Genomic DNA, 27,475 nt, shown 5'->3' with positions numbered 1-27,475 from the left:
CAACAGGCACACGAGCATGCATAATGCGCGTTCCTACTAGTGCGAACGACGGAATGCGTGTTGTAACGCTGCGTCGGTCGATAGTTTTGCCTTATGCGAGCCGAGCGTAGTGTAGTGTAATTATTACAACGCAGCTTCTTGTCCTCTCTCTCTTTTTTTTTTTTTTTTTTTTCTTATCCGACGCGGTCTTGCGGCTCGCTCGCCTGTACGTTTGCGAAAAGCAATTGCGTCTACGAGAACGTACTCTTGGCGGCGGTTGACACGCATACGACTGTCCTCGAGGCTGGAGTGCTGAATTCAAAGCCTCCTGCAAGGGCAGTGTCATGTTTAGATGTGAGCGGTGTAGCAGGGACTGGGCTGCGGAAATCGCTTGACAGGTGCAAGAAATGTCCTAGCTAGAGGAACACTGATTAGGAGAAACTTCAAGTAATATTAGCAAAATGCTGCGCGCGCTTTCCGCAAACTGCTATGGCCGTTTAAAGGGTAAAAAAGTTTGTGATTAAGTGCAGCGCGATAACTGTCTCTCCGTGGAGGAGACGCGCTGCGCGCCGGCGGCAATGGCCGAGAGGAGGAGGAGGTCGGAGCTCTGTATCCTCGCCCTCTTCCGTCCCCCAGAATGCTGGATTGGAACCACGCGGGCGTGTTTGGCTATTTCGGCTGCCGTTATCTGGGAGATTACGCAAGCTATGACGACGAAATTTGACGGTCGTGTTGCCACAAGGGGACGCAGCCTAAGCGCAAAATTTAAAACGCCTAAGGCGAACCGATCACGAGTGCTGGCTGTTTAGCGATTCGTGACCAAGTGAACGATGGTCGCGCGGCTCAGCTTGAAGTCGTGCTCGCGCCGTGCTTTCCAGCAGCTACGAAGGTTATAATGCAAGCGTAGTCGTGGTAAAGATGCATGCAACGAGTAATTAAAACGAGAATGCAAGGAAGCTTTTTTTTTTTTTTTTTTTTTCTTCCGGGGAGGTGGAACTCGAGCAGCGGGCGCAACCTAGCACCACGAGTTGTTGGATTGTTCGTTTTGTCGTTGCGAATGCAGGGCGAGGCGTTTTTAATTTTGTTAATTCATCTTTGAAGGAACAAAAGTCACTAACTGCAGCAACAAAAAATAAAATTAGGGCACAATAGGCCTGCGTTGCAGTGTTATGTGCAAGTGCACGATTGTTTTGTTTTGCTGAAGCCATTTATTTCAATTTCACTCCGCGCGTGGTCAATAGAGGGCTCAGTGCGTCCACCAGCGACACACTCGCGAAGAGAAGCGGCGGCGCCGGTGAGCCAATGGGCGCGCGCCGCTTGCTTTCCTCCTCGCCCCCCTTCTCCGGCGGCGGCGAAGCCGAGTTGGGCCGCGCGCGCCCCGGAACACGGCATTCGCTTTCCTGACTCGCTCCGAAGCAGCAGCAACAGCCGAAATGTCTGGACGTGGCAAGGGCGGCAAGGGGCTCGGCAAGGGTGGCGCCAAGCGTCATCGCAAGGTCTTGCGTGACAACATCCAGGGCATCACCAAGCCTGCCATCCGTCGTCTCGCTCGCCGTGGTGGTGTCAAGCGCATCTCTGGCCTGATCTACGAGGAGACGCGCGGTGTCCTCAAGGTGTTCCTCGAGAACGTGATCCGGGATGCCGTCACCTACACTGAGCACGCCAAGCGCAAGACCGTCACAGCCATGGACGTCGTGTACGCTCTGAAGCGCCAGGGCCGCACCCTCTACGGTTTCGGAGGCTAAGCAGCTGCACACGTGCCCGGCGTCGTTTGCCAGCAGCGCACCGAACTCCTGTGAAGAACCCAACAGCCCTCTTCAGGGCTACCCACTTGATGCTTCGGCAGTGATCCGCAGGATTCGCGATCTCCTGATCCGTTTTCCCTCTTTGCATTCCATTTTCTTGTGATCGGTTATGGAGCGTGCCCAGCAGCCGTGCGCGAGACGCGCGGTGAATTTGGTCAGGTGAGCGAGCGCAACCGCGTTTATTCACAGTAGGTGGTAGCGTAAGGCGAGCTTTTTGCTACATGCGTTTGCGCTCGCTACTAAGTGCCGCATTGCTAAAATTTCAACGCTGTGCTACTGCGACGTGCTGTTCGTTGGTGCAGCACCGCTGTCGTGTTTGATTGGGACTGAATGAGGCAGCCGCAGTGGAATGGCGATGGGGGGGGGGGGGAACAAAATAAGATAATAATAATAATAATAAAGAGGTCATTTTGCAGCGCTAAAATCTCAGATGCTGGCCTGTTCCACATTCCATTGCATCCTATAGAGTCCGATGGGCGGCGGGGAATCAGCGCGGTGCGACTGACGTGTGAAACCAAAGGGTAAATTTACTAGCTAGCTAGGTAGGTGCGTATATCGAGGCACAAAAAGGGTCGCGCGAAGCAGACTCACTTTCGTTTTATTATTTTCACTAGCACCCGTTGTTTTCTCGTGCGTCGGTGTTCGTGGTCGTGCTGGCCAATCGCGCTGTGACGAGTATAGGAAAATGAGGCCATGGCTCAAGGGGTAGACAAATTAAATTACACAAGGCAGTGGCATACATGCGCATTGTTTTGATGAAACGCGGCAGTTGTTCAATAATTGTGTCCCCCTTATTGTGTCTTTCTGAATGCGGTCACACTCGGCGTTCGTGAAGCTTCCGGGGAGCCAACTCTGACTTGCCCATTCAAATACATGTAGCACGCAATAAAAATATTTTACGATGCAACCACTCGGCTCATGTGAACGAAACTTGTCGCATGAGAGAGAGAGAGAGAGCGGAAGGCACTTAAGGGAGCAGATATTTCATGGAGTGCGTGGAATGTAATGCACAAAACTAAGTAAGCGAACATTACACAACTCAGTAGCTGAAAGCCATACCGCAATCGTCTAAACTACACAAAGAGAACAAACAACACATGTAAAGAGGAGAAATGTGATACATAAATTTGCACGCTATGTGAGAAACTGTTGCTTTGTTTGCAAAAAGTGATGCACGCACGTGAGCAGTATAGTTTACTGAGGTGTACTTGAATTGTGTTCGCTTTAGTTGTATTGATATTTGCGGAATTGCCTTTTCCATTTCTATCGCTGAATTACGGAGGTAGGAAGATTGAAGGGTTTCCCTCCTGTGCATTTGACTTTTCAACAACGATTGTAATTAAAATTAGGGCATAAATAAAGAAACTCCCGCTGATCCGGCCACTGCGCAGTAGCTGCCGAGAAGAGCGATTTTTCCGCCAGCCGCAGAGCTGAGCTTTACCGAAATAAGTCGGCAGGAGTGCCATTGCTCCTGCGGTGAACTCGTTCCGGGGAGCGGGAATGAACCAGAGAAAGCTAGCCCGTGGGAATAACGAAGAAACAATGTAGGTGCTGTCTGAAGCACGGTGTGGTTATGACGATTGTTGGTGTCATGTGGAAGAAATACAAACAACAATGCGGCGTCAACAGGCATTACCTGAAAGTAAAAAAAAAAGCGTGCGGTTATTAGGTGCAGCATAGCGAGGGCTTCCGGATTCGTAAGATTGGGGGGTTGTCTGAGAGCGGCGGCCGCCGTGTGTGTGAGTGGTTTTGAAAAGGAAGAGAAGAGAAAAGTGCAGCGCCGTAACTGCCTCTCGACGCGGGCCGCAAAGCACTCGTTGATAGCACGGTGAATGATTGTGTAAGGGCCCTGCGTGGTATTGGCTGTGCGTAGCTTTTGAAGGCCGAATCAGCTGTCGCAGTCTGTTAACGCGCGTTACACACCTGCCTAAGTATATGCGAAGTGTGGTGTTCAGATATATGTACATGGGAAAGTGCGCTAGCGAGCGTGTACGTGCGAGATAGCTTGCTGGCGACTTCGCGACCAGAAAAGATGAAGTTGGCTTCCCAGAAGGTATCGTGGAGTCGTCGCGATTCACATCAATGCAGCGGACGTTGCTCACACGTTTCACGCGCGTTTTGCGTCGCCCGCAGTTGTCGCCATGTGCCGGGATCGCGAGGTGGGTGCTGAGGTGACCGCCGCCAGCAGTAATGGTGCGGTCTCACATCAGGTGGTGCCACTTCGCGATGCGTGCCGGTATGGCGGTGATTGTGGTGTTGGCTGAAACGAAAGAGAACGGCGCAGCATGCTGTCATGTTTAAATGCAATTCAATTGCCTCGACATGCGCTCTGCGTAGCCGCGAACAACGCGGACGCGCGAAAACGGCTGGCTTCCAGCATCCTGGCGAACGCCGGCGTGCGCGCCGCCCCGCGTACGGACACGGCTGCGCTGGCGTTGGCCAATCGGCGGCGGGTGAGTTGGAGAGGGGAAGAGCACTGAGGGGAAGCACGACCGCGCTGTGCGCAGGGGCCAGCAGTCTCACTCCGGCAGTCGACGAGTTTGGACGCTCCCGTCTCCTTCTTCCGCTATGGCCAGGACAAAGCAAACCGCCCGCAAGAGTACCGGCGGGAAGGCTCCGCGTAAGCAGCTTGCCACCAAGGCTGCTCGCAAGAGTGCACCTGCCACCGGCGGTGTCAAGAAGCCGCATCGTTATAGGCCGGGCACCGTGGCCCTGCGTGAAATCCGTCGTTACCAGAAGTCGACCGAGCTGCTGATCCGCAAGCTGCCGTTCCAGCGCCTGGTGAGGGAAATCGCGCAGGACTTCAAGACCGACCTGCGATTCCAGAGCTCGGCTGTGATGGCTCTTCAGGAGGCTAGCGAGGCCTACCTGGTCGGTCTCTTCGAGGACACCAACCTGTGCGCCATCCATGCCAAGCGCGTTACCATCATGCCCAAGGACATCCAGCTGGCCCGCCGCATCCGTGGCGAGCGTGCCTAAGTTCGACCGCTGTCTGCACCGCGCAGCCTTGCGTCAGGCAAGCAACACAAAACGGTCCTTCTCAGGACCACCTACATGTCTGCTTCGGCTACGGGAATACGCGAGACCACGTACTCCGAACCGTACCCCTCTCGGTGTGGTCTGTCTGTGTGTGCTCGGCTGGATGGGATATATACATATGCTGAGGAGGCGAGGTGGTGCTTCGCACGATACGCAAGTGGTGAGTACTGACCGAGCACGAATCAAAATAAAGTGCCTGTGCTAGTTGTTTCGTGCTCGAAAACAAAATTACAACGACAGCAGATGTTGCGTGCAAGCTTTCGTGCAGTTCGCGATGGAAAAACCACTACTAGCAAGAGGAAAAATTGCATTTTTTTTTTCCCCTTCCTTTACGGCGTTCGTATATGCAGAATGAACGTGTTGAGAGACAGCTATCGCGCTGCACTTTAAGCGTATCTTTCACCCTTTGCAACTATAGTATCTCTCTGTAGCTCATCACGAGGCCAATATCGCTGAAAAAAAAAAAAAAAATGAAGAAGCACAGTTTAACGTGTTCGATATATCAATGGGAAAGTCTCCGTTTCAGTAGCGCTTTTTCCAGTTTAGCACACGCCCAATTGACGGCTATTCGTTCGTCTAGCGATGTGTGCATCACTCGCTTGTCCACGTTTATTCGAGCAAAGTCTGTGTATGTGGCGCAATCATAAGGGCCGGCTCGCGTTCGTCTTTCTTTCTTGCTCCTCCCGAGGCAATTGATAGCGCCGGCGAATGCTGGCCAATTAATTACGTGCAGCGAGAGATTCTAGCAGCAATCTCACCGAGCCACGATTGCGGTCGTTTAGAAAGAAAAATTCAAACAGAGGGAAACGGGTGCGGAGAACGGGATTGCAAAGCAACACCCTGCCGTCACACGCATTTTGGGTGGTCCTGACAAGGACCGTTGGGTTGTCGTGCGAGGACGAGCCTGCAACTCCGGCTTGATGGAGGGAGAGCAGCTCGCTTACGCCTTCTTCTCGGTCTTCTTGGGCAGAAGCACGGCTTGGATGTTGGGCAACACGCCGCCCTGCGCGATGGTAACGCCGGAGAGCAGCTTGTTCAGCTCCTCGTCGTTGCGGATGGCCAGCTGCAGGTGGCGGGGGATGATCCTGGTCTTCTTGTTGTCGCGAGCCGCGTTGCCGGCGAGCTCGAGCACTTCGGCAGCCAGGTACTCGAGGACGGCCGCGAGGTAGACGGGAGCGCCCGCTCCGACGCGCTCAGCGTAGTTTCCCTTGCGCAGGAGACGGTGGATACGGCCCACGGGGAACTGGAGACCCGCACGGCTGGAACGGGTCTTGCTCTTGCCCTTTGCCTTGCCTCCTTTGCCACGTCCGGACATGGTGATGCTGCTGCTGATGAGACGAGAGACGACAACTAATGTGCTACTCTCGCGATCTCTCAACGATGTGTGCGTGGTTGTGCAGGTTCCGGCCGCCGCGACCACGCTCAGGGGAGCGCGGGAGAGGGCGAGAAGCCGCGCGGACCAATGGCGCGCGCGGCTTCCGCGGGTCGCGTGAACACCCCTCCCCCAAATAAAAGGCCGGCGTAACGCGGCGACGCGCGTAGTCCGATCTCGCTCGCTCGCCTGATCGCATCGCATCGCTATGCCTCCCCAGCCGAGCGGTAAGGCCGTGAAGAAGGCCGGCAAGGCGCAGAAGAATGTGCGCGCCACCGACAAGAAGAAGAAGAAGCGCCGCAGGAAGGAGAGCTTCTCCATCTACATCTACAAGGTGCTGAAGCAGGTGCACCCCGACACTGGAGTCTCCAGCAAGGCCATGTCCATCATGAACAGCTTCGTGAACGACATCTTCGAGCGCATCGCCGCCGAGTCGTCCCGTCTGGCTCACTACAACAAGCGCTCGACCATCACGAGCCGGGAGATCCAGACTGCCGTGCGTCTGCTGCTGCCGGGCGAGCTGGCCAAGCACGCCGTGTCCGAGGGCACCAAAGCCGTCACCAAGTACACCAGCTCCAAGTAGGCGACCGAGCGCTCGACCGCCCAGCCAACACCCAACGGCTCTTGTCAGAGCCACCCAAAGTGTCTGCATTGGCATTGGGATGTAGCGAGAATCTCGCGACGATTCCGTCCGTTTTCCCTCTTGTTTTGTTTACGTGTTGCGTGCGCTTTCCGACAGCGCGCCTCTTAGTAGTAGAAAAAAACATAACAACATGCACTGAGCACAACAACAGGCACACGAGCATGCATAATGCGCGTTCCTACTAGTGCGAACGACGGAATGCGTGTTGTAACGCTGCGTCGGTCGATAGTTTTGCCTTATGCGAGCCGAGCGTAGTGTAGTGTAATTATTACAACGCAGCTTCTTGTCCTCTCTCTCTTTTTTTTTTTTTTTTTTCTTATCCGACGCGGTCTTGCGGCTCGCTCGCCTGTACGTTTGCGAAAAGCAATTGCGTCTACGAGAACGTACTCTTGGCGGCGGTTGACACGCATACGACTGTCCTCGAGGCTGGAGTGCTGAATTCAAAGCCTCCTGCAAGGGCAGTGTCATGTTTAGATGTGAGCGGTGTAGCAGGGACTGGGCTGCGGAAATCGCTTGACAGGTGCAAGAAATGTCCTAGCTAGAGGAACACTGATTAGGAGAAACTTCAAGTAATATTAGCAAAATGCTGCGCGCGCTTTCCGCAAACTGCTATGGCCGTTTAAAGGGTAAAAAAGTTTGTGATTAAGTGCAGCGCGATAACTGTCTCTCCGTGGAGGAGACGCGCTGCGCGCCGGCGGCAATGGCCGAGAGGAGGAGGAGGTCGGAGCTCTGTATCCTCGCCCTCTTCCGTCCCCCAGAATGCTGGATTGGAACCACGCGGGCGTGTTTGGCTATTTCGGCTGCCGTTATCTGGGAGATTACGCAAGCTATGACGACGAAATTTGACGGTCGTGTTGCCACAAGGGGACGCAGCCTAAGCGCAAAATTTAAAACGCCTAAGGCGAACCGATCACGAGTGCTGGCTGTTTAGCGATTCGTGACCAAGTGAACGATGGTCGCGCGGCTCAGCTTGAAGTCGTGCTCGCGCCGTGCTTTCCAGCAGCTACGAAGGTTATAATGCAAGCGTAGTCGTGGTAAAGATGCATGCAACGAGTAATTAAAACGAGAATGCAAGGAAGCTTTTTTTTTTTTTTTTTTTTTTCTTCCGGGGAGGTGGAACTCGAGCAGCGGGCGCAACCTAGCACCACGAGTTGTTGGATTGTTCGTTTTGTCGTTGCGAATGCAGGGCGAGGCGTTTTTAATTTTGTTAATTCATCTTTGAAGGAACAAAAGTCACTAACTGCAGCAACAAAAAATAAAATTAGGGCACAATAGGCCTGCGTTGCAGTGTTATGTGCAAGTGCACGATTGTTTTGTTTTGCTGAAGCCATTTATTTCAATTTCACTCCGCGCGTGGTCAATAGAGGGCTCAGTGCGTCCACCAGCGACACACTCGCGAAGAGAAGCGGCGGCGCCGGTGAGCCAATGGGCGCGCGCCGCTTGCTTTCCTCCTCGCCCCCCTTTCTCCGGCGGCGGCGAAGCCGAGTTGGGCCGCGCGCGCCCCGGAACACGGCATTCGCTTTCCTGACTCGCTCCGAAGCAGCAGCAACAGCCGAAATGTCTGGACGTGGCAAGGGCGGCAAGGGGCTCGGCAAGGGTGGCGCCAAGCGTCATCGCAAGGTCTTGCGTGACAACATCCAGGGCATCACCAAGCCTGCCATCCGTCGTCTCGCTCGCCGTGGTGGTGTCAAGCGCATCTCTGGCCTGATCTACGAGGAGACGCGCGGTGTCCTCAAGGTGTTCCTCGAGAACGTGATCCGGGATGCCGTCACCTACACTGAGCACGCCAAGCGCAAGACCGTCACAGCCATGGACGTCGTGTACGCTCTGAAGCGCCAGGGCCGCACCCTCTACGGTTTCGGAGGCTAAGCAGCTGCACACGTGCCCGGCGTCGTTTGCCAGCAGCGCACCGAACTCCTGTGAAGAACCCAACAGCCCTCTTCAGGGCTACCCACTTGATGCTTCGGCAGTGATCCGCAGGATTCGCGATCTCCTGATCCGTTTTCCCTCTTTGCATTCCATTTTCTTGTGATCGGTTATGGAGCGTGCCCAGCAGCCGTGCGCGAGACGCGCGGTGAATTTGGTCAGGTGAGCGAGCGCAACCGCGTTTATTCACAGTAGGTGGTAGCGTAAGGCGAGCTTTTTGCTACATGCGTTTGCGCTCGCTACTAAGTGCCGCATTGCTAAAATTTCAACGCTGTGCTACTGCGACGTGCTGTTCGTTGGTGCAGCACCGCTGTCGTGTTTGATTGGGACTGAATGAGGCAGCCGCAGTGGAATGGCGATGGGGGGGGGGGGAACAAAATAAGATAATAATAATAATAATAAAGAGGTCATTTTGCAGCGCTAAAATCTCAGATGCTGGCCTGTTCCACATTCCATTGCATCCTATAGAGTCCGATGGGCGGCGGGGAATCAGCGCGGTGCGACTGACGTGTGAAACCAAAGGGTAAATTTACTAGCTAGCTAGGTAGGTGCGTATATCGAGGCACAAAAAGGGTCGCGCGAAGCAGACTCACTTTCGTTTTATTATTTTCACTAGCACCCGTTGTTTTCTCGTGCGTCGGTGTTCGTGGTCGTGCTGGCCAATCGCGCTGTGACGAGTATAGGAAAATGAGGCCATGGCTCAAGGGGTAGACAAATTAAATTACACAAGGCAGTGGCATACATGCGCATTGTTTTGATGAAACGCGGCAGTTGTTCAATAATTGTGTCCCCCTTATTGTGTCTTTCTGAATGCGGTCACACTCGGCGTTCGTGAAGCTTCCGGGGAGCCAACTCTGACTTGCCCATTCAAATACATGTAGCACGCAATAAAAATATTTTACGATGCAACCACTCGGCTCATGTGAACGAAACTTGTCGCATGAGAGAGAGAGAGAGAGCGGAAGGCACTTAAGGGAGCAGATATTTCATGGAGTGCGTGGAATGTAATGCACAAAACTAAGTAAGCGAACATTACACAACTCAGTAGCTGAAAGCCATACCGCAATCGTCTAAACTACACAAAGAGAACAAACAACACATGTAAAGAGGAGAAATGTGATACATAAATTTGCACGCTATGTGAGAAACTGTTGCTTTGTTTGCAAAAAGTGATGCACGCACGTGAGCAGTATAGTTTACTGAGGTGTACTTGAATTGTGTTCGCTTTAGTTGTATTGATATTTGCGGAATTGCCTTTTCCATTTCTATCGCTGAATTACGGAGGTAGGAAGATTGAAGGGTTTCCCTCCTGTGCATTTGACTTTTCAACAACGATTGTAATTAAAATTAGGGCATAAATAAAGAAACTCCCGCTGATCCGGCCACTGCGCAGTAGCTGCCGAGAAGAGCGATTTTTCCGCCAGCCGCAGAGCTGAGCTTTACCGAAATAAGTCGGCAGGAGTGCCATTGCTCCTGCGGTGAACTCGTTCCGGGGAGCGGGAATGAACCAGAGAAAGCTAGCCCGTGGGAATAACGAAGAAACAATGTAGGTGCTGTCTGAAGCACGGTGTGGTTATGACGATTGTTGGTGTCATGTGGAAGAAATACAAACAACAATGCGGCGTCAACAGGCATTACCTGAAAGTAAAAAAAAAAAGCGTGCGGTTATTAGGTGCAGCATAGCGAGGGCTTCCGGATTCGTAAGATTGGGGGGTTGTCTGAGAGCGGCGGCCGCCGTGTGTGTGAGTGGTTTTGAAAAGGAAGAGAAGAGAAAAGTGCAGCGCCGTAACTGCCTCTCGACGCGGGCCGCAAAGCACTCGTTGATAGCACGGTGAATGATTGTGTAAGGGCCCTGCGTGGTATTGGCTGTGCGTAGCTTTTGAAGGCCGAATCAGCTGTCGCAGTCTGTTAACGCGCGTTACACACCTGCCTAAGTATATGCGAAGTGTGGTGTTCAGATATATGTACATGGGAAAGTGCGCTAGCGAGCGTGTACGTGCGAGATAGCTTGCTGGCGACTTCGCGACCAGAAAAGATGAAGTTGGCTTCCCAGAAGGTATCGTGGAGTCGTCGCGATTCACATCAATGCAGCGGACGTTGCTCACACGTTTCACGCGCGTTTTGCGTCGCCCGCAGTTGTCGCCATGTGCCGGGATCGCGAGGTGGGTGCTGAGGTGACCGCCGCCAGCAGTAATGGTGCGGTCTCACATCAGGTGGTGCCACTTCGCGATGCGTGCCGGTATGGCGGTGATTGTGGTGTTGGCTGAAACGAAAGAGAACGGCGCAGCATGCTGTCATGTTTAAATGCAATTCAATTGCCTCGACATGCGCTCTGCGTAGCCGCGAACAACGCGGACGCGCGAAAACGGCTGGCTTCCAGCATCCTGGCGAACGCCGGCGTGCGCGCCGCCCCGCGTACGGACACGGCTGCGCTGGCGTTGGCCAATCGGCGGCGGGTGAGTTGGAGAGGGGAAGAGCACTGAGGGGAAGCACGACCGCGCTGTGCGCAGGGGCCAGCAGTCTCACTCCGGCAGTCGACGAGTTTGGACGCTCCCGTCTCCTTCTTCCGCTATGGCCAGGACAAAGCAAACCGCCCGCAAGAGTACCGGCGGGAAGGCTCCGCGTAAGCAGCTTGCCACCAAGGCTGCTCGCAAGAGTGCACCTGCCACCGGCGGTGTCAAGAAGCCGCATCGTTATAGGCCGGGCACCGTGGCCCTGCGTGAAATCCGTCGTTACCAGAAGTCGACCGAGCTGCTGATCCGCAAGCTGCCGTTCCAGCGCCTGGTGAGGGAAATCGCGCAGGACTTCAAGACCGACCTGCGATTCCAGAGCTCGGCTGTGATGGCTCTTCAGGAGGCTAGCGAGGCCTACCTGGTCGGTCTCTTCGAGGACACCAACCTGTGCGCCATCCATGCCAAGCGCGTTACCATCATGCCCAAGGACATCCAGCTGGCCCGCCGCATCCGTGGCGAGCGTGCCTAAGTTCGACCGCTGTCTGCACCGCGCAGCCTTGCGTCAGGCAAGCAACACAAAACGGTCCTTCTCAGGACCACCTACATGTCTGCTTCGGCTACGGGAATACGCGAGACCACGTACTCCGAACCGTACCCCTCTCGGTGTGGTCTGTCTGTGTGTGCTCGGCTGGATGGGATATATACATATGCTGAGGAGGCGAGGTGGTGCTTCGCACGATACGCAAGTGGTGAGTACTGACCGAGCACGAATCAAAATAAAGTGCCTGTGCTAGTTGTTTCGTGCTCGAAAACAAAATTACAACGACAGCAGATGTTGCGTGCAAGCTTTCGTGCAGTTCGCGATGGAAAAACCACTACTAGCAAGAGGAAAAATTGCATTTTTTTTTTTCCCCTTCCTTTACGGCGTTCGTATATGCAGAATGAACGTGTTGAGAGACAGCTATCGCGCTGCACTTTAAGCGTATCTTTCACCCTTTGCAACTATAGTATCTCTCTGTAGCTCATCACGAGGCCAATATCGCTGAAAAAAAAAAAAAAAATGAAGAAGCACAGTTTAACGTGTTCGATATATCAATGGGAAAGTCTCCGTTTCAGTAGCGCTTTTTCCAGTTTAGCACACGCCCAATTGACGGCTATTCGTTCGTCTAGCGATGTGTGCATCACTCGCTTGTCCACGTTTATTCGAGCAAAGTCTGTGTATGTGGCGCAATCATAAGGGCCGGCTCGCGTTCGTCTTTCTTTCTTGCTCCTCCCGAGGCAATTGATAGCGCCGGCGAATGCTGGCCAATTAATTACGTGCAGCGAGAGATTCTAGCAGCAATCTCACCGAGCCACGATTGCGGTCGTTTAGAAAGAAAAATTCAAACAGAGGGAAACGGGTGCGGAGAACGGGATTGCAAAGCAACACCCTGCCGTCACACGCATTTTGGGTGGTCCTGACAAGGACCGTTGGGTTGTCGTGCGAGGACGAGCCTGCAACTCCGGCTTGATGGAGGGAGAGCAGCTCGCTTACGCCTTCTTCTCGGTCTTCTTGGGCAGAAGCACGGCTTGGATGTTGGGCAACACGCCGCCCTGCGCGATGGTAACGCCGGAGAGCAGCTTGTTCAGCTCCTCGTCGTTGCGGATGGCCAGCTGCAGGTGGCGGGGGATGATCCTGGTCTTCTTGTTGTCGCGAGCCGCGTTGCCGGCGAGCTCGAGCACTTCGGCAGCCAGGTACTCGAGGACGGCCGCGAGGTAGACGGGAGCGCCCGCTCCGACGCGCTCAGCGTAGTTTCCCTTGCGCAGGAGACGGTGGATACGGCCCACGGGGAACTGGAGACCCGCACGGCTGGAACGGGTCTTGCTCTTGCCCTTTGCCTTGCCTCCTTTGCCACGTCCGGACATGGTGATGCTGCTGCTGATGAGACGAGAGACGACAACTAATGTGCTACTCTCGCGATCTCTCAACGATGTGTGCGTGGTTGTGCAGGTTCCGGCCGCCGCGACCACGCTCAGGGGAGCGCGGGAGAGGGCGAGAAGCCGCGCGGACCAATGGCGCGCGCGGCTTCCGCGGGTCGCGTGAACACCCCTCCCCCAAATAAAAGGCCGGCGTAACGCGGCGACGCGCGTAGTCCGATCTCGCTCGCTCGCCTGATCGCATCGCATCGCTATGCCTCCCCAGCCGAGCGGTAAGGCCGTGAAGAAGGCCGGCAAGGCGCAGAAGAATGTGCGCGCCACCGACAAGAAGAAGAAGAAGCGCCGCAGGAAGGAGAGCTTCTCCATCTACATCTACAAGGTGCTGAAGCAGGTGCACCCCGACACTGGAGTCTCCAGCAAGGCCATGTCCATCATGAACAGCTTCGTGAACGACATCTTCGAGCGCATCGCCGCCGAGTCGTCCCGTCTGGCTCACTACAACAAGCGCTCGACCATCACGAGCCGGGAGATCCAGACTGCCGTGCGTCTGCTGCTGCCGGGCGAGCTGGCCAAGCACGCCGTGTCCGAGGGCACCAAAGCCGTCACCAAGTACACCAGCTCCAAGTAGGCGACCGAGCGCTCGACCGCCCAGCCAACACCCAACGGCTCTTGTCAGAGCCACCCAAAGTGTCTGCATTGGCATTGGGATGTAGCGAGAATCTCGCGACGATTCCGTCCGTTTTCCCTCTTGTTTTGTTTACGTGTTGCGTGCGCTTTCCGACAGCGCGCCTCTTAGTAGTAGAAAAAAACATAACAACATGCACTGAGCACAACAACAGGCACACGAGCATGCATAATGCGCGTTCCTACTAGTGCGAACGACGGAATGCGTGTTGTAACGCTGCGTCGGTCGATAGTTTTGCCTTATGCGAGCCGAGCGTAGTGTAGTGTAATTATTACAACGCAGCTTCTTGTCCTCTCTCTCTTTTTTTTTTTTTTTTTTCTTATCCGACGCGGTCTTGCGGCTCGCTCGCCTGTACGTTTGCGAAAAGCAATTGCGTCTACGAGAACGTACTCTTGGCGGCGGTTGACACGCATACGACTGTCCTCGAGGCTGGAGTGCTGAATTCAAAGCCTCCTGCAAGGGCAGTGTCATGTTTAGATGTGAGCGGTGTAGCAGGGACTGGGCTGCGGAAATCGCTTGACAGGTGCAAGAAATGTCCTAGCTAGAGGAACACTGATTAGGAGAAACTTCAAGTAATATTAGCAAAATGCTGCGCGCGCTTTCCGCAAACTGCTATGGCCGTTTAAAGGGTAAAAAAGTTTGTGATTAAGTGCAGCGCGATAACTGTCTCTCCGTGGAGGAGACGCGCTGCGCGCCGGCGGCAATGGCCGAGAGGAGGAGGAGGTCGGAGCTCTGTATCCTCGCCCTCTTCCGTCCCCCAGAATGCTGGATTGGAACCACGCGGGCGTGTTTGGCTATTTCGGCTGCCGTTATCTGGGAGATTACGCAAGCTATGACGACGAAATTTGACGGTCGTGTTGCCACAAGGGGACGCAGCCTAAGCGCAAAATTTAAAACGCCTAAGGCGAACCGATCACGAGTGCTGGCTGTTTAGCGATTCGTGACCAAGTGAACGATGGTCGCGCGGCTCAGCTTGAAGTCGTGCTCGCGCCGTGCTTTCCAGCAGCTACGAAGGTTATAATGCAAGCGTAGTCGTGGTAAAGATGCATGCAACGAGTAATTAAAACGAGAATGCAAGGAAGCTTTTTTTTTTTTTTTTTTTTTTCTTCCGGGGAGGTGGAACTCGAGCAGCGGGCGCAACCTAGCACCACGAGTTGTTGGATTGTTCGTTTTGTCGTTGCGAATGCAGGGCGAGGCGTTTTTAATTTTGTTAATTCATCTTTGAAGGAACAAAAGTCACTAACTGCAGCAACAAAAAATAAAATTAGGGCACAATAGGCCTGCGTTGCAGTGTTATGTGCAAGTGCACGATTGTTTTGTTTTGCTGAAGCCATTTATTTCAATTTCACTCCGCGCGTGGTCAATAGAGGGCTCAGTGCGTCCACCAGCGACACACTCGCGAAGAGAAGCGGCGGCGCCGGTGAGCCAATGGGCGCGCGCCGCTTGCTTTCCTCCTCGCCCCCCTTTCTCCGGCGGCGGCGAAGCCGAGTTGGGCCGCGCGCGCCCCGGAACACGGCATTCGCTTTCCTGACTCGCTCCGAAGCAGCAGCAACAGCCGAAATGTCTGGACGTGGCAAGGGCGGCAAGGGGCTCGGCAAGGGTGGCGCCAAGCGTCATCGCAAGGTCTTGCGTGACAACATCCAGGGCATCACCAAGCCTGCCATCCGTCGTCTCGCTCGCCGTGGTGGTGTCAAGCGCATCTCTGGCCTGATCTACGAGGAGACGCGCGGTGTCCTCAAGGTGTTCCTCGAGAACGTGATCCGGGATGCCGTCACCTACACTGAGCACGCCAAGCGCAAGACCGTCACAGCCATGGACGTCGTGTACGCTCTGAAGCGCCAGGGCCGCACCCTCTACGGTTTCGGAGGCTAAGCAGCTGCACACGTGCCCGGCGTCGTTTGCCAGCAGCGCACCGAACTCCTGTGAAGAACCCAACAGCCCTCTTCAGGGCTACCCACTTGATGCTTCGGCAGTGATCCGCAGGATTCGCGATCTCCTGATCCGTTTTCCCTCTTTGCATTCCATTTTCTTGTGATCGGTTATGGAGCGTGCCCAGCAGCCGTGCGCGAGACGCGCGGTGAATTTGGTCAGGTGAGCGAGCGCAACCGCGTTTATTCACAGTAGGTGGTAGCGTAAGGCGAGCTTTTTGCTACATGCGTTTGCGCTCGCTACTAAGTGCCGCATTGCTAAAATTTCAACGCTGTGCTACTGCGACGTGCTGTTCGTTGGTGCAGCACCGCTGTCGTGTTTGATTGGGACTGAATGAGGCAGCCGCAGTGGAATGGCGATGGGGGGGGGGGGAACAAAATAAGATAATAATAATAATAATAAAGAGGTCATTTTGCAGCGCTAAAATCTCAGATGCTGGCCTGTTCCACATTCCATTGCATCCTATAGAGTCCGATGGGCGGCGGGGAATCAGCGCGGTGCGACTGACGTGTGAAACCAAAGGGTAAATTTACTAGCTAGCTAGGTAGGTGCGTATATCGAGGCACAAAAAGGGTCGCGCGAAGCAGACTCACTTTCGTTTTATTATTTTCACTAGCACCCGTTGTTTTCTCGTGCGTCGGTGTTCGTGGTCGTGCTGGCCAATCGCGCTGTGACGAGTATAGGAAAATGAGGCCATGGCTCAAGGGGTAGACAAATTAAATTACACAAGGCAGTGGCATACATGCGCATTGTTTTGATGAAACGCGGCAGTTGTTCAATAATTGTGTCCCCCTTATTGTGTCTTTCTGAATGCGGTCACACTCGGCGTTCGTGAAGCTTCCGGGGAGCCAACTCTGACTTGCCCATTCAAATACATGTAGCACGCAATAAAAATATTTTACGATGCAACCACTCGGCTCATGTGAACGAAACTTGTCGCATGAGAGAGAGAGAGAGAGCGGAAGGCACTTAAGGGAGCAGATATTTCATGGAGTGCGTGGAATGTAATGCACAAAACTAAGTAAGCGAACATTACACAACTCAGTAGCTGAAAGCCATACCGCAATCGTCTAAACTACACAAAGAGAACAAACAACACATGTAAAGAGGAGAAATGTGATACATAAATTTGCACGCTATGTGAGAAACTGTTGCTTTGTTTGCAAAAAGTGATGCACGCACGTGAGCAGTATAGTTTACTGAGGTGTACTTGAATTGTGTTCGCTTTAGTTGTATTGATATTTGCGGAATTGCCTTTTCCATTTCTATCGCTGAATTACGGAGGTAGGAAGATTGAAGGGTTTCCCTCCTGTGCATTTGACTTTTCAACAACGATTGTAATTAAAATTAGGGCATAAATAAAGAAACTCCCGCTGATCCGGCCACTGCGCAGTAGCTGCCGAGAAGAGCGATTTTTCCGCCAGCCGCAGAGCTGAGCTTTACCGAAATAAGTCGGCAGGAGTGCCATTGCTCCTGCGGTGAACTCGTTCCGGGGAGCGGGAATGAACCAGAGAAAGCTAGCCCGTGGGAATAACGAAGAAACAATGTAGGTGCTGTCTGAAGCACGGTGTGGTTATGACGATTGTTGGTGTCATGTGGAAGAAATACAAACAACAATGCGGCGTCAACAGGCATTACCTGAAAGTAAAAAAAAAAAGCGTGCGGTTATTAGGTGCAGCATAGCGAGGGCTTCCGGATTCGTAAGATTGGGGGGTTGTCTGAGAGCGGCGGCCGCCGTGTGTGTGAGTGGTTTTGAAAAGGAAGAGAAGAGAAAAGTGCAGCGCCGTAACTGCCTCTCGACGCGGGCCGCAAAGCACTCGTTGATAGCACGGTGAATGATTGTGTAAGGGCCCTGCGTGGTATTGGCTGTGCGTAGCTTTTGAAGGCCGAATCAGCTGTCGCAGTCTGTTAACGCGCGTTACACACCTGCCTAAGTATATGCGAAGTGTGGTGTTCAGATATATGTACATGGGAAAGTGCGCTAGCGAGCGTGTACGTGCGAGATAGCTTGCTGGCGACTTCGCGACCAGAAAAGATGAAGTTGGCTTCCCAGAAGGTATCGTGGAGTCGTCGCGATTCACATCAATGCAGCGGACGTTGCTCACACGTTTCACGCGCGTTTTGCGTCGCCCGCAGTTGTCGCCATGTGCCGGGATCGCGAGGTGGGTGCTGAGGTGACCGCCGCCAGCAGTAATGGTGCGGTCTCACATCAGGTGGTGCCACTTCGCGATGCGTGCCGGTATGGCGGTGATTGTGGTGTTGGCTGAAACGAAAGAGAACGGCGCAGCATGCTGTCATGTTTAAATGCAATTCAATTGCCTCGACATGCGCTCTGCGTAGCCGCGAACAACGCGGACGCGCGAAAACGGCTGGCTTCCAGCATCCTGGCGAACGCCGGCGTGCGCGCCGCCCCGCGTACGGACACGGCTGCGCTGGCGTTGGCCAATCGGCGGCGGGTGAGTTGGAGAGGGGAAGAGCACTGAGGGGAAGCACGACCGCGCTGTGCGCAGGGGCCAGCAGTCTCACTCCGGCAGTCGACGAGTTTGGACGCTCCCGTCTCCTTCTTCCGCTATGGCCAGGACAAAGCAAACCGCCCGCAAGAGTACCGGCGGGAAGGCTCCGCGTAAGCAGCTTGCCACCAAGGCTGCTCGCAAGAGTGCACCTGCCACCGGCGGTGTCAAGAAGCCGCATCGTTATAGGCCGGGCACCGTGGCCCTGCGTGAAATCCGTCGTTACCAGAAGTCGACCGAGCTGCTGATCCGCAAGCTGCCGTTCCAGCGCCTGGTGAGGGAAATCGCGCAGGACTTCAAGACCGACCTGCGATTCCAGAGCTCGGCTGTGATGGCTCTTCAGGAGGCTAGCGAGGCCTACCTGGTCGGTCTCTTCGAGGACACCAACCTGTGCGCCATCCATGCCAAGCGCGTTACCATCATGCCCAAGGACATCCAGCTGGCCCGCCGCATCCGTGGCGAGCGTGCCTAAGTTCGACCGCTGTCTGCACCGCGCAGCCTTGCGTCAGGCAAGCAACACAAAACGGTCCTTCTCAGGACCACCTACATGTCTGCTTCGGCTACGGGAATACGCGAGACCACGTACTCCGAACCGTACCCCTCTCGGTGTGGTCTGTCTGTGTGTGCTCGGCTGGATGGGATATATACATATGCTGAGGAGGCGAGGTGGTGCTTCGCACGATACGCAAGTGGTGAGTACTGACCGAGCACGAATCAAAATAAAGTGCCTGTGCTAGTTGTTTCGTGCTCGAAAACAAAATTACAACGACAGCAGATGTTGCGTGCAAGCTTTCGTGCAGTTCGCGATGGAAAAACCACTACTAGCAAGAGGAAAAATTGCATTTTTTTTTTCCCCTTCCTTTACGGCGTTCGTATATGCAGAATGAACGTGTTGAGAGACAGCTATCGCGCTGCACTTTAAGCGTATCTTTCACCCTTTGCAACTATAGTATCTCTCTGTAGCTCATCACGAGGCCAATATCGCTGAAAAAAAAAAAAAAAATGAAGAAGCACAGTTTAACGTGTTCGATATATCAATGGGAAAGTCTCCGTTTCAGTAGCGCTTTTTCCAGTTTAGCACACGCCCAATTGACGGCTATTCGTTCGTCTAGCGATGTGTGCATCACTCGCTTGTCCACGTTTATTCGAGCAAAGTCTGTGTATGTGGCGCAATCATAAGGGCCGGCTCGCGTTCGTCTTTCTTTCTTGCTCCTCCCGAGGCAATTGATAGCGCCGGCGAATGCTGGCCAATTAATTACGTGCAGCGAGAGATTCTAGCAGCAATCTCACCGAGCCACGATTGCGGTCGTTTAGAAAGAAAAATTCAAACAGAGGGAAACGGGTGCGGAGAACGGGATTGCAAAGCAACACCCTGCCGTCACACGCATTTTGGGTGGTCCTGACAAGGACCGTTGGGTTGTCGTGCGAGGACGAGCCTGCAACTCCGGCTTGATGGAGGGAGAGCAGCTCGCTTACGCCTTCTTCTCGGTCTTCTTGGGCAGAAGCACGGCTTGGATGTTGGGCAACACGCCGCCCTGCGCGATGGTAACGCCGGAGAGCAGCTTGTTCAGCTCCTCGTCGTTGCGGATGGCCAGCTGCAGGTGGCGGGGGATGATCCTGGTCTTCTTGTTGTCGCGAGCCGCGTTGCCGGCGAGCTCGAGCACTTCGGCAGCCAGGTACTCGAGGACGGCCGCGAGGTAGACGGGAGCGCCCGCTCCGACGCGCTCAGCGTAGTTTCCCTTGCGCAGGAGACGGTGGATACGGCCCACGGGGAACTGGAGACCCGCACGGCTGGAACGGGTCTTGCTCTTGCCCTTTGCCTTGCCTCCTTTGCCACGTCCGGACATGGTGATGCTGCTGCTGATGAGACGAGAGACGACAACTAATGTGCTACTCTCGCGATCTCTCAACGATGTGTGCGTGGTTGTGCAGGTTCCGGCCGCCGCGACCACGCTCAGGGGAGCGCGGGAGAGGGCGAGAAGCCGCGCGGACCAATGGCGCGCGCGGCTTCCGCGGGTCGCGTGAACACCCCTCCCCCAAATAAAAGGCCGGCGTAACGCGGCGACGCGCGTAGTCCGATCTCGCTCGCTCGCCTGATCGCATCGCATCGCTATGCCTCCCCAGCCGAGCGGTAAGGCCGTGAAGAAGGCCGGCAAGGCGCAGAAGAATGTGCGCGCCACCGACAAGAAGAAGAAGAAGCGCCGCAGGAAGGAGAGCTTCTCCATCTACATCTACAAGGTGCTGAAGCAGGTGCACCCCGACACTGGAGTCTCCAGCAAGGCCATGTCCATCATGAACAGCTTCGTGAACGACATCTTCGAGCGCATCGCCGCCGAGTCGTCCCGTCTGGCTCACTACAACAAGCGCTCGACCATCACGAGCCGGGAGATCCAGACTGCCGTGCGTCTGCTGCTGCCGGGCGAGCTGGCCAAGCACGCCGTGTCCGAGGGCACCAAAGCCGTCACCAAGTACACCAGCTCCAAGTAGGCGACCGAGCGCTCGACCGCCCAGCCAACACCCAACGGCTCTTGTCAGAGCCACCCAAAGTGTCTGCATTGGCATTGGGATGTAGCGAGAATCTCGCGACGATTCCGTCCGTTTTCCCTCTTGTTTTGTTTACGTGTTGCGTGCGCTTTCCGACAGCGCGCCTCTTAGTAGTAGAAAAAAACATAACAACATGCACTGAGCACAACAACAGGCACACGAGCATGCATAATGCGCGTTCCTACTAGTGCGAACGACGGAATGCGTGTTGTAACGCTGCGTCGGTCGATAGTTTTGCCTTATGCGAGCCGAGCGTAGTGTAGTGTAATTATTACAACGCAGCTTCTTGTCCTCTCTCTCTTTTTTTTTTTTTTTTTTTCTTATCCGACGCGGTCTTGCGGCTCGCTCGCCTGTACGTTTGCGAAAAGCAATTGCGTCTACGAGAACGTACTCTTGGCGGCGGTTGACACGCATACGACTGTCCTCGAGGCTGGAGTGCTGAATTCAAAGCCTCCTGCAAGGGCAGTGTCATGTTTAGATGTGAGCGGTGTAGCAGGGACTGGGCTGCGGAAATCGCTTGACAGGTGCAAGAAATGTCCTAGCTAGAGGAACACTGATTAGGAGAAACTTCAAGTAATATTAGCAAAATGCTGCGCGCGCTTTCCGCAAACTGCTATGGCCGTTTAAAGGGTAAAAAAGTTTGTGATTAAGTGCAGCGCGATAACTGTCTCTCCGTGGAGGAGACGCGCTGCGCGCCGGCGGCAATGGCCGAGAGGAGGAGGAGGTCGGAGCTCTGTATCCTCGCCCTCTTCCGTCCCCCAGAATGCTGGATTGGAACCACGCGGGCGTGTTTGGCTATTTCGGCTGCCGTTATCTGGGAGATTACGCAAGCTATGACGACGAAATTTGACGGTCGTGTTGCCACAAGGGGACGCAGCCTAAGCGCAAAATTTAAAACGCCTAAGGCGAACCGATCACGAGTGCTGGCTGTTTAGCGATTCGTGACCAAGTGAACGATGGTCGCGCGGCTCAGCTTGAAGTCGTGCTCGCGCCGTGCTTTCCAGCAGCTACGAAGGTTATAATGCAAGCGTAGTCGTGGTAAAGATGCATGCAACGAGTAATTAAAACGAGAATGCAAGGAAGCTTTTTTTTTTTTTTTTTTTTTTCTTCCGGGGAGGTGGAACTCGAGCAGCGGGCGCAACCTAGCACCACGAGTTGTTGGATTGTTCGTTTTGTCGTTGCGAATGCAGGGCGAGGCGTTTTTAATTTTGTTAATTCATCTTTGAAGGAACAAAAGTCACTAACTGCAGCAACAAAAAATAAAATTAGGGCACAATAGGCCTGCGTTGCAGTGTTATGTGCAAGTGCACGATTGTTTTGTTTTGCTGAAGCCATTTATTTCAATTTCACTCCGCGCGTGGTCAATAGAGGGCTCAGTGCGTCCACCAGCGACACACTCGCGAAGAGAAGCGGCGGCGCCGGTGAGCCAATGGGCGCGCGCCGCTTGCTTTCCTCCTCGCCCCCCTTTCTCCGGCGGCGGCGAAGCCGAGTTGGGCCGCGCGCGCCCCGGAACACGGCATTCGCTTTCCTGACTCGCTCCGAAGCAGCAGCAACAGCCGAAATGTCTGGACGTGGCAAGGGCGGCAAGGGGCTCGGCAAGGGTGGCGCCAAGCGTCATCGCAAGGTCTTGCGTGACAACATCCAGGGCATCACCAAGCCTGCCATCCGTCGTCTCGCTCGCCGTGGTGGTGTCAAGCGCATCTCTGGCCTGATCTACGAGGAGACGCGCGGTGTCCTCAAGGTGTTCCTCGAGAACGTGATCCGGGATGCCGTCACCTACACTGAGCACGCCAAGCGCAAGACCGTCACAGCCATGGACGTCGTGTACGCTCTGAAGCGCCAGGGCCGCACCCTCTACGGTTTCGGAGGCTAAGCAGCTGCACACGTGCCCGGCGTCGTTTGCCAGCAGCGCACCGAACTCCTGTGAAGAACCCAACAGCCCTCTTCAGGGCTACCCACTTGATGCTTCGGCAGTGATCCGCAGGATTCGCGATCTCCTGATCCGTTTTCCCTCTTTGCATTCCATTTTCTTGTGATCGGTTATGGAGCGTGCCCAGCAGCCGTGCGCGAGACGCGCGGTGAATTTGGTCAGGTGAGCGAGCGCAACCGCGTTTATTCACAGTAGGTGGTAGCGTAAGGCGAGCTTTTTGCTACATGCGTTTGCGCTCGCTACTAAGTGCCGCATTGCTAAAATTTCAACGCTGTGCTACTGCGACGTGCTGTTCGTTGGTGCAGCACCGCTGTCGTGTTTGATTGGGACTGAATGAGGCAGCCGCAGTGGAATGGCGATGGGGGGGGGGGGAACAAAATAAGATAATAATAATAATAATAAAGAGGTCATTTTGCAGCGCTAAAATCTCAGATGCTGGCCTGTTCCACATTCCATTGCATCCTATAGAGTCCGATGGGCGGCGGGGAATCAGCGCGGTGCGACTGACGTGTGAAACCAAAGGGTAAATTTACTAGCTAGCTAGGTAGGTGCGTATATCGAGGCACAAAAAGGGTCGCGCGAAGCAGACTCACTTTCGTTTTATTATTTTCACTAGCACCCGTTGTTTTCTCGTGCGTCGGTGTTCGTGGTCGTGCTGGCCAATCGCGCTGTGACGAGTATAGGAAAATGAGGCCATGGCTCAAGGGGTAGACAAATTAAATTACACAAGGCAGTGGCATACATGCGCATTGTTTTGATGAAACGCGGCAGTTGTTCAATAATTGTGTCCCCCTTATTGTGTCTTTCTGAATGCGGTCACACTCGGCGTTCGTGAAGCTTCCGGGGAGCCAACTCTGACTTGCCCATTCAAATACATGTAGCACGCAATAAAAATATTTTACGATGCAACCACTCGGCTCATGTGAACGAAACTTGTCGCATGAGAGAGAGAGAGAGAGCGGAAGGCACTTAAGGGAGCAGATATTTCATGGAGTGCGTGGAATGTAATGCACAAAACTAAGTAAGCGAACATTACACAACTCAGTAGCTGAAAGCCATACCGCAATCGTCTAAACTACACAAAGAGAACAAACAACACATGTAAAGAGGAGAAATGTGATACATAAATTTGCACGCTATGTGAGAAACTGTTGCTTTGTTTGCAAAAAGTGATGCACGCACGTGAGCAGTATAGTTTACTGAGGTGTACTTGAATTGTGTTCGCTTTAGTTGTATTGATATTTGCGGAATTGCCTTTTCCATTTCTATCGCTGAATTACGGAGGTAGGAAGATTGAAGGGTTTCCCTCCTGTGCATTTGACTTTTCAACAACGATTGTAATTAAAATTAGGGCATAAATAAAGAAACTCCCGCTGATCCGGCCACTGCGCAGTAGCTGCCGAGAAGAGCGATTTTTCCGCCAGCCGCAGAGCTGAGCTTTACCGAAATAAGTCGGCAGGAGTGCCATTGCTCCTGCGGTGAACTCGTTCCGGGGAGCGGGAATGAACCAGAGAAAGCTAGCCCGTGGGAATAACGAAGAAACAATGTAGGTGCTGTCTGAAGCACGGTGTGGTTATGACGATTGTTGGTGTCATGTGGAAGAAATACAAACAACAATGCGGCGTCAACAGGCATTACCTGAAAGTAAAAAAAAAAGCGTGCGGTTATTAGGTGCAGCATAGCGAGGGCTTCCGGATTCGTAAGATTGGGGGGTTGTCTGAGAGCGGCGGCCGCCGTGTGTGTGAGTGGTTTTGAAAAGGAAGAGAAGAGAAAAGTGCAGCGCCGTAACTGCCTCTCGACGCGGGCCGCAAAGCACTCGTTGATAGCACGGTGAATGATTGTGTAAGGGCCCTGCGTGGTATTGGCTGTGCGTAGCTTTTGAAGGCCGAATCAGCTGTCGCAGTCTGTTAACGCGCGTTACACACCTGCCTAAGTATATGCGAAGTGTGGTGTTCAGATATATGTACATGGGAAAGTGCGCTAGCGAGCGTGTACGTGCGAGATAGCTTGCTGGCGACTTCGCGACCAGAAAAGATGAAGTTGGCTTCCCAGAAGGTATCGTGGAGTCGTCGCGATTCACATCAATGCAGCGGACGTTGCTCACACGTTTCACGCGCGTTTTGCGTCGCCCGCAGTTGTCGCCATGTGCCGGGATCGCGAGGTGGGTGCTGAGGTGACCGCCGCCAGCAGTAATGGTGCGGTCTCACATCAGGTGGTGCCACTTCGCGATGCGTGCCGGTATGGCGGTGATTGTGGTGTTGGCTGAAACGAAAGAGAACGGCGCAGCATGCTGTCATGTTTAAATGCAATTCAATTGCCTCGACATGCGCTCTGCGTAGCCGCGAACAACGCGGACGCGCGAAAACGGCTGGCTTCCAGCATCCTGGCGAACGCCGGCGTGCGCGCCGCCCCGCGTACGGACACGGCTGCGCTGGCGTTGGCCAATCGGCGGCGGGTGAGTTGGAGAGGGGAAGAGCACTGAGGGGAAGCACGACCGCGCTGTGCGCAGGGGCCAGCAGTCTCACTCCGGCAGTCGACGAGTTTGGACGCTCCCGTCTCCTTCTTCCGCTATGGCCAGGACAAAGCAAACCGCCCGCAAGAGTACCGGCGGGAAGGCTCCGCGTAAGCAGCTTGCCACCAAGGCTGCTCGCAAGAGTGCACCTGCCACCGGCGGTGTCAAGAAGCCGCATCGTTATAGGCCGGGCACCGTGGCCCTGCGTGAAATCCGTCGTTACCAGAAGTCGACCGAGCTGCTGATCCGCAAGCTGCCGTTCCAGCGCCTGGTGAGGGAAATCGCGCAGGACTTCAAGACCGACCTGCGATTCCAGAGCTCGGCTGTGATGGCTCTTCAGGAGGCTAGCGAGGCCTACCTGGTCGGTCTCTTCGAGGACACCAACCTGTGCGCCATCCATGCCAAGCGCGTTACCATCATGCCCAAGGACATCCAGCTGGCCCGCCGCATCCGTGGCGAGCGTGCCTAAGTTCGACCGCTGTCTGCACCGCGCAGCCTTGCGTCAGGCAAGCAACACAAAACGGTCCTTCTCAGGACCACCTACATGTCTGCTTCGGCTACGGGAATACGCGAGACCACGTACTCCGAACCGTACCCCTCTCGGTGTGGTCTGTCTGTGTGTGCTCGGCTGGATGGGATATATACATATGCTGAGGAGGCGAGGTGGTGCTTCGCACGATACGCAAGTGGTGAGTACTGACCGAGCACGAATCAAAATAAAGTGCCTGTGCTAGTTGTTTCGTGCTCGAAAACAAAATTACAACGACAGCAGATGTTGCGTGCAAGCTTTCGTGCAGTTCGCGATGGAAAAACCACTACTAGCAAGAGGAAAAATTGCATTTTTTTTTTTCCCCTTCCTTTACGGCGTTCGTATATGCAGAATGAACGTGTTGAGAGACAGCTATCGCGCTGCACTTTAAGCGTATCTTTCACCCTTTGCAACTATAGTATCTCTCTGTAGCTCATCACGAGGCCAATATCGCTGAAAAAAAAAAAAAAAATGAAGAAGCACAGTTTAACGTGTTCGATATATCAATGGGAAAGTCTCCGTTTCAGTAGCGCTTTTTCCAGTTTAGCACACGCCCAATTGACGGCTATTCGTTCGTCTAGCGATGTGTGCATCACTCGCTTGTCCACGTTTATTCGAGCAAAGTCTGTGTATGTGGCGCAATCATAAGGGCCGGCTCGCGTTCGTCTTTCTTTCTTGCTCCTCCCGAGGCAATTGATAGCGCCGGCGAATGCTGGCCAATTAATTACGTGCAGCGAGAGATTCTAGCAGCAATCTCACCGAGCCACGATTGCGGTCGTTTAGAAAGAAAAATTCAAACAGAGGGAAACGGGTGCGGAGAACGGGATTGCAAAGCAACACCCTGCCGTCACACGCATTTTGGGTGGTCCTGACAAGGACCGTTGGGTTGTCGTGCGAGGACGAGCCTGCAACTCCGGCTTGATGGAGGGAGAGCAGCTCGCTTACGCCTTCTTCTCGGTCTTCTTGGGCAGAAGCACGGCTTGGATGTTGGGCAACACGCCGCCCTGCGCGATGGTAACGCCGGAGAGCAGCTTGTTCAGCTCCTCGTCGTTGCGGATGGCCAGCTGCAGGTGGCGGGGGATGATCCTGGTCTTCTTGTTGTCGCGAGCCGCGTTGCCGGCGAGCTCGAGCACTTCGGCAGCCAGGTACTCGAGGACGGCCGCGAGGTAGACGGGAGCGCCCGCTCCGACGCGCTCAGCGTAGTTTCCCTTGCGCAGGAGACGGTGGATACGGCCCACGGGGAACTGGAGACCCGCACGGCTGGAACGGGTCTTGCTCTTGCCCTTTGCCTTGCCTCCTTTGCCACGTCCGGACATGGTGATGCTGCTGCTGATGAGACGAGAGACGACAACTAATGTGCTACTCTCGCGATCTCTCAACGATGTGTGCGTGGTTGTGCAGGTTCCGGCCGCCGCGACCACGCTCAGGGGAGCGCGGGAGAGGGCGAGAAGCCGCGCGGACCAATGGCGCGCGCGGCTTCCGCGGGTCGCGTGAACACCCCTCCCCCAAATAAAAGGCCGGCGTAACGCGGCGACGCGCGTAGTCCGATCTCGCTCGCTCGCCTGATCGCATCGCATCGCTATGCCTCCCCAGCCGAGCGGTAAGGCCGTGAAGAAGGCCGGCAAGGCGCAGAAGAATGTGCGCGCCACCGACAAGAAGAAGAAGAAGCGCCGCAGGAAGGAGAGCTTCTCCATCTACATCT

General features: G+C 54.4%; 11 protein-coding genes across 11 annotated transcripts; 7 read left to right on the top strand and 4 right to left on the bottom strand.

The window, feature by feature from the left end:
* Positions 1–959: 959 nt before the first annotated feature.
* LOC119458515 (uncharacterized) lies at positions 960–8,707 on the top strand. Its single transcript, XM_037720352.2, has 3 exons — positions 960–1,710; positions 4,324–4,683; positions 8,382–8,707. Exons 1-3 carry the CDS (start codon positions 1,413–1,415, stop codon positions 8,705–8,707), a joined length of 984 nt encoding a protein of 327 aa, XP_037576280.1. The 5' UTR covers positions 960–1,412.
* On the bottom strand, positions 5,764–6,138 carry LOC125946480 (histone H2A-like). Its single transcript, XM_049669991.1, has one exon. The coding sequence runs from the start codon at positions 6,136–6,138 to the stop codon at positions 5,764–5,766; it is 375 nt and encodes a 124-aa protein (XP_049525948.1).
* On the top strand, positions 6,401–6,778 carry LOC119458514 (histone H2B). The gene has a single exon (XM_037720351.2). The coding sequence runs from the start codon at positions 6,404–6,406 to the stop codon at positions 6,776–6,778; it is 375 nt and encodes a 124-aa protein (XP_037576279.1). The 5' UTR covers positions 6,401–6,403.
* Positions 8,708–11,222: 2,515 nt separating the features above from the next.
* Positions 11,223–11,857, top strand: LOC119458513 (histone H3). Its single transcript, XM_037720350.2, has one exon. It carries the CDS (start codon positions 11,336–11,338, stop codon positions 11,744–11,746), a length of 411 nt encoding a protein of 136 aa, XP_037576278.1. The 5' UTR covers positions 11,223–11,335; the 3' UTR covers positions 11,747–11,857.
* An 890-nt stretch (positions 11,858–12,747) lies between these two features.
* On the bottom strand, positions 12,748–13,128 carry LOC119459246 (histone H2A). Its single transcript, XM_037721062.2, has one exon. The coding sequence runs from the start codon at positions 13,120–13,122 to the stop codon at positions 12,748–12,750; it is 375 nt and encodes a 124-aa protein (XP_037576990.1). The 5' UTR covers positions 13,123–13,128.
* Positions 13,129–13,384: 256 nt separating this feature from the next.
* Positions 13,385–13,762, top strand: LOC119458512 (histone H2B). Its single transcript, XM_037720349.2, has one exon. The coding sequence runs from the start codon at positions 13,388–13,390 to the stop codon at positions 13,760–13,762; it is 375 nt and encodes a 124-aa protein (XP_037576277.1). The 5' UTR covers positions 13,385–13,387.
* A 1,287-nt stretch (positions 13,763–15,049) lies between these two features.
* LOC119458511 (uncharacterized) lies at positions 15,050–22,675 on the top strand. The gene is made up of 3 exons (XM_037720348.2): positions 15,050–15,677; positions 18,291–18,650; positions 22,350–22,675. Exons 1-3 carry the CDS (start codon positions 15,248–15,250, stop codon positions 22,673–22,675), a joined length of 1,116 nt encoding a protein of 371 aa, XP_037576276.2. The 5' UTR covers positions 15,050–15,247.
* On the bottom strand, positions 19,731–20,105 carry LOC125946479 (histone H2A-like). The gene has a single exon (XM_049669990.1). The coding sequence runs from the start codon at positions 20,103–20,105 to the stop codon at positions 19,731–19,733; it is 375 nt and encodes a 124-aa protein (XP_049525947.1).
* Positions 20,368–20,745, top strand: LOC119458510 (histone H2B). Its single transcript, XM_037720347.2, has one exon. It carries the CDS (start codon positions 20,371–20,373, stop codon positions 20,743–20,745), a length of 375 nt encoding a protein of 124 aa, XP_037576275.1. The 5' UTR covers positions 20,368–20,370.
* A 2,514-nt stretch (positions 22,676–25,189) lies between the features above and the next one.
* Positions 25,190–25,824, top strand: LOC119458509 (histone H3). The gene has a single exon (XM_037720345.2). The coding sequence runs from the start codon at positions 25,303–25,305 to the stop codon at positions 25,711–25,713; it is 411 nt and encodes a 136-aa protein (XP_037576273.1). The 5' UTR covers positions 25,190–25,302; the 3' UTR covers positions 25,714–25,824.
* Positions 25,825–26,714: 890 nt separating this feature from the next.
* Positions 26,715–27,098, bottom strand: LOC119458508 (histone H2A). The gene has a single exon (XM_037720344.2). It carries the CDS (start codon positions 27,087–27,089, stop codon positions 26,715–26,717), a length of 375 nt encoding a protein of 124 aa, XP_037576272.2. The 5' UTR covers positions 27,090–27,098.
* Positions 27,099–27,475: the final 377 nt, after the last annotated feature.

Source organism: Dermacentor silvarum, chromosome 7 (genome assembly GCF_013339745.2).
Source record: "Dermacentor silvarum isolate Dsil-2018 chromosome 7, BIME_Dsil_1.4, whole genome shotgun sequence".
Classification (NCBI taxonomy): Eukaryota; Metazoa; Arthropoda; class Arachnida; order Ixodida; family Ixodidae; genus Dermacentor; species Dermacentor silvarum.
Note: the sequence above shows the minus strand (reverse complement) of the source record. Positions and strands in the feature narration are given on the sequence as shown.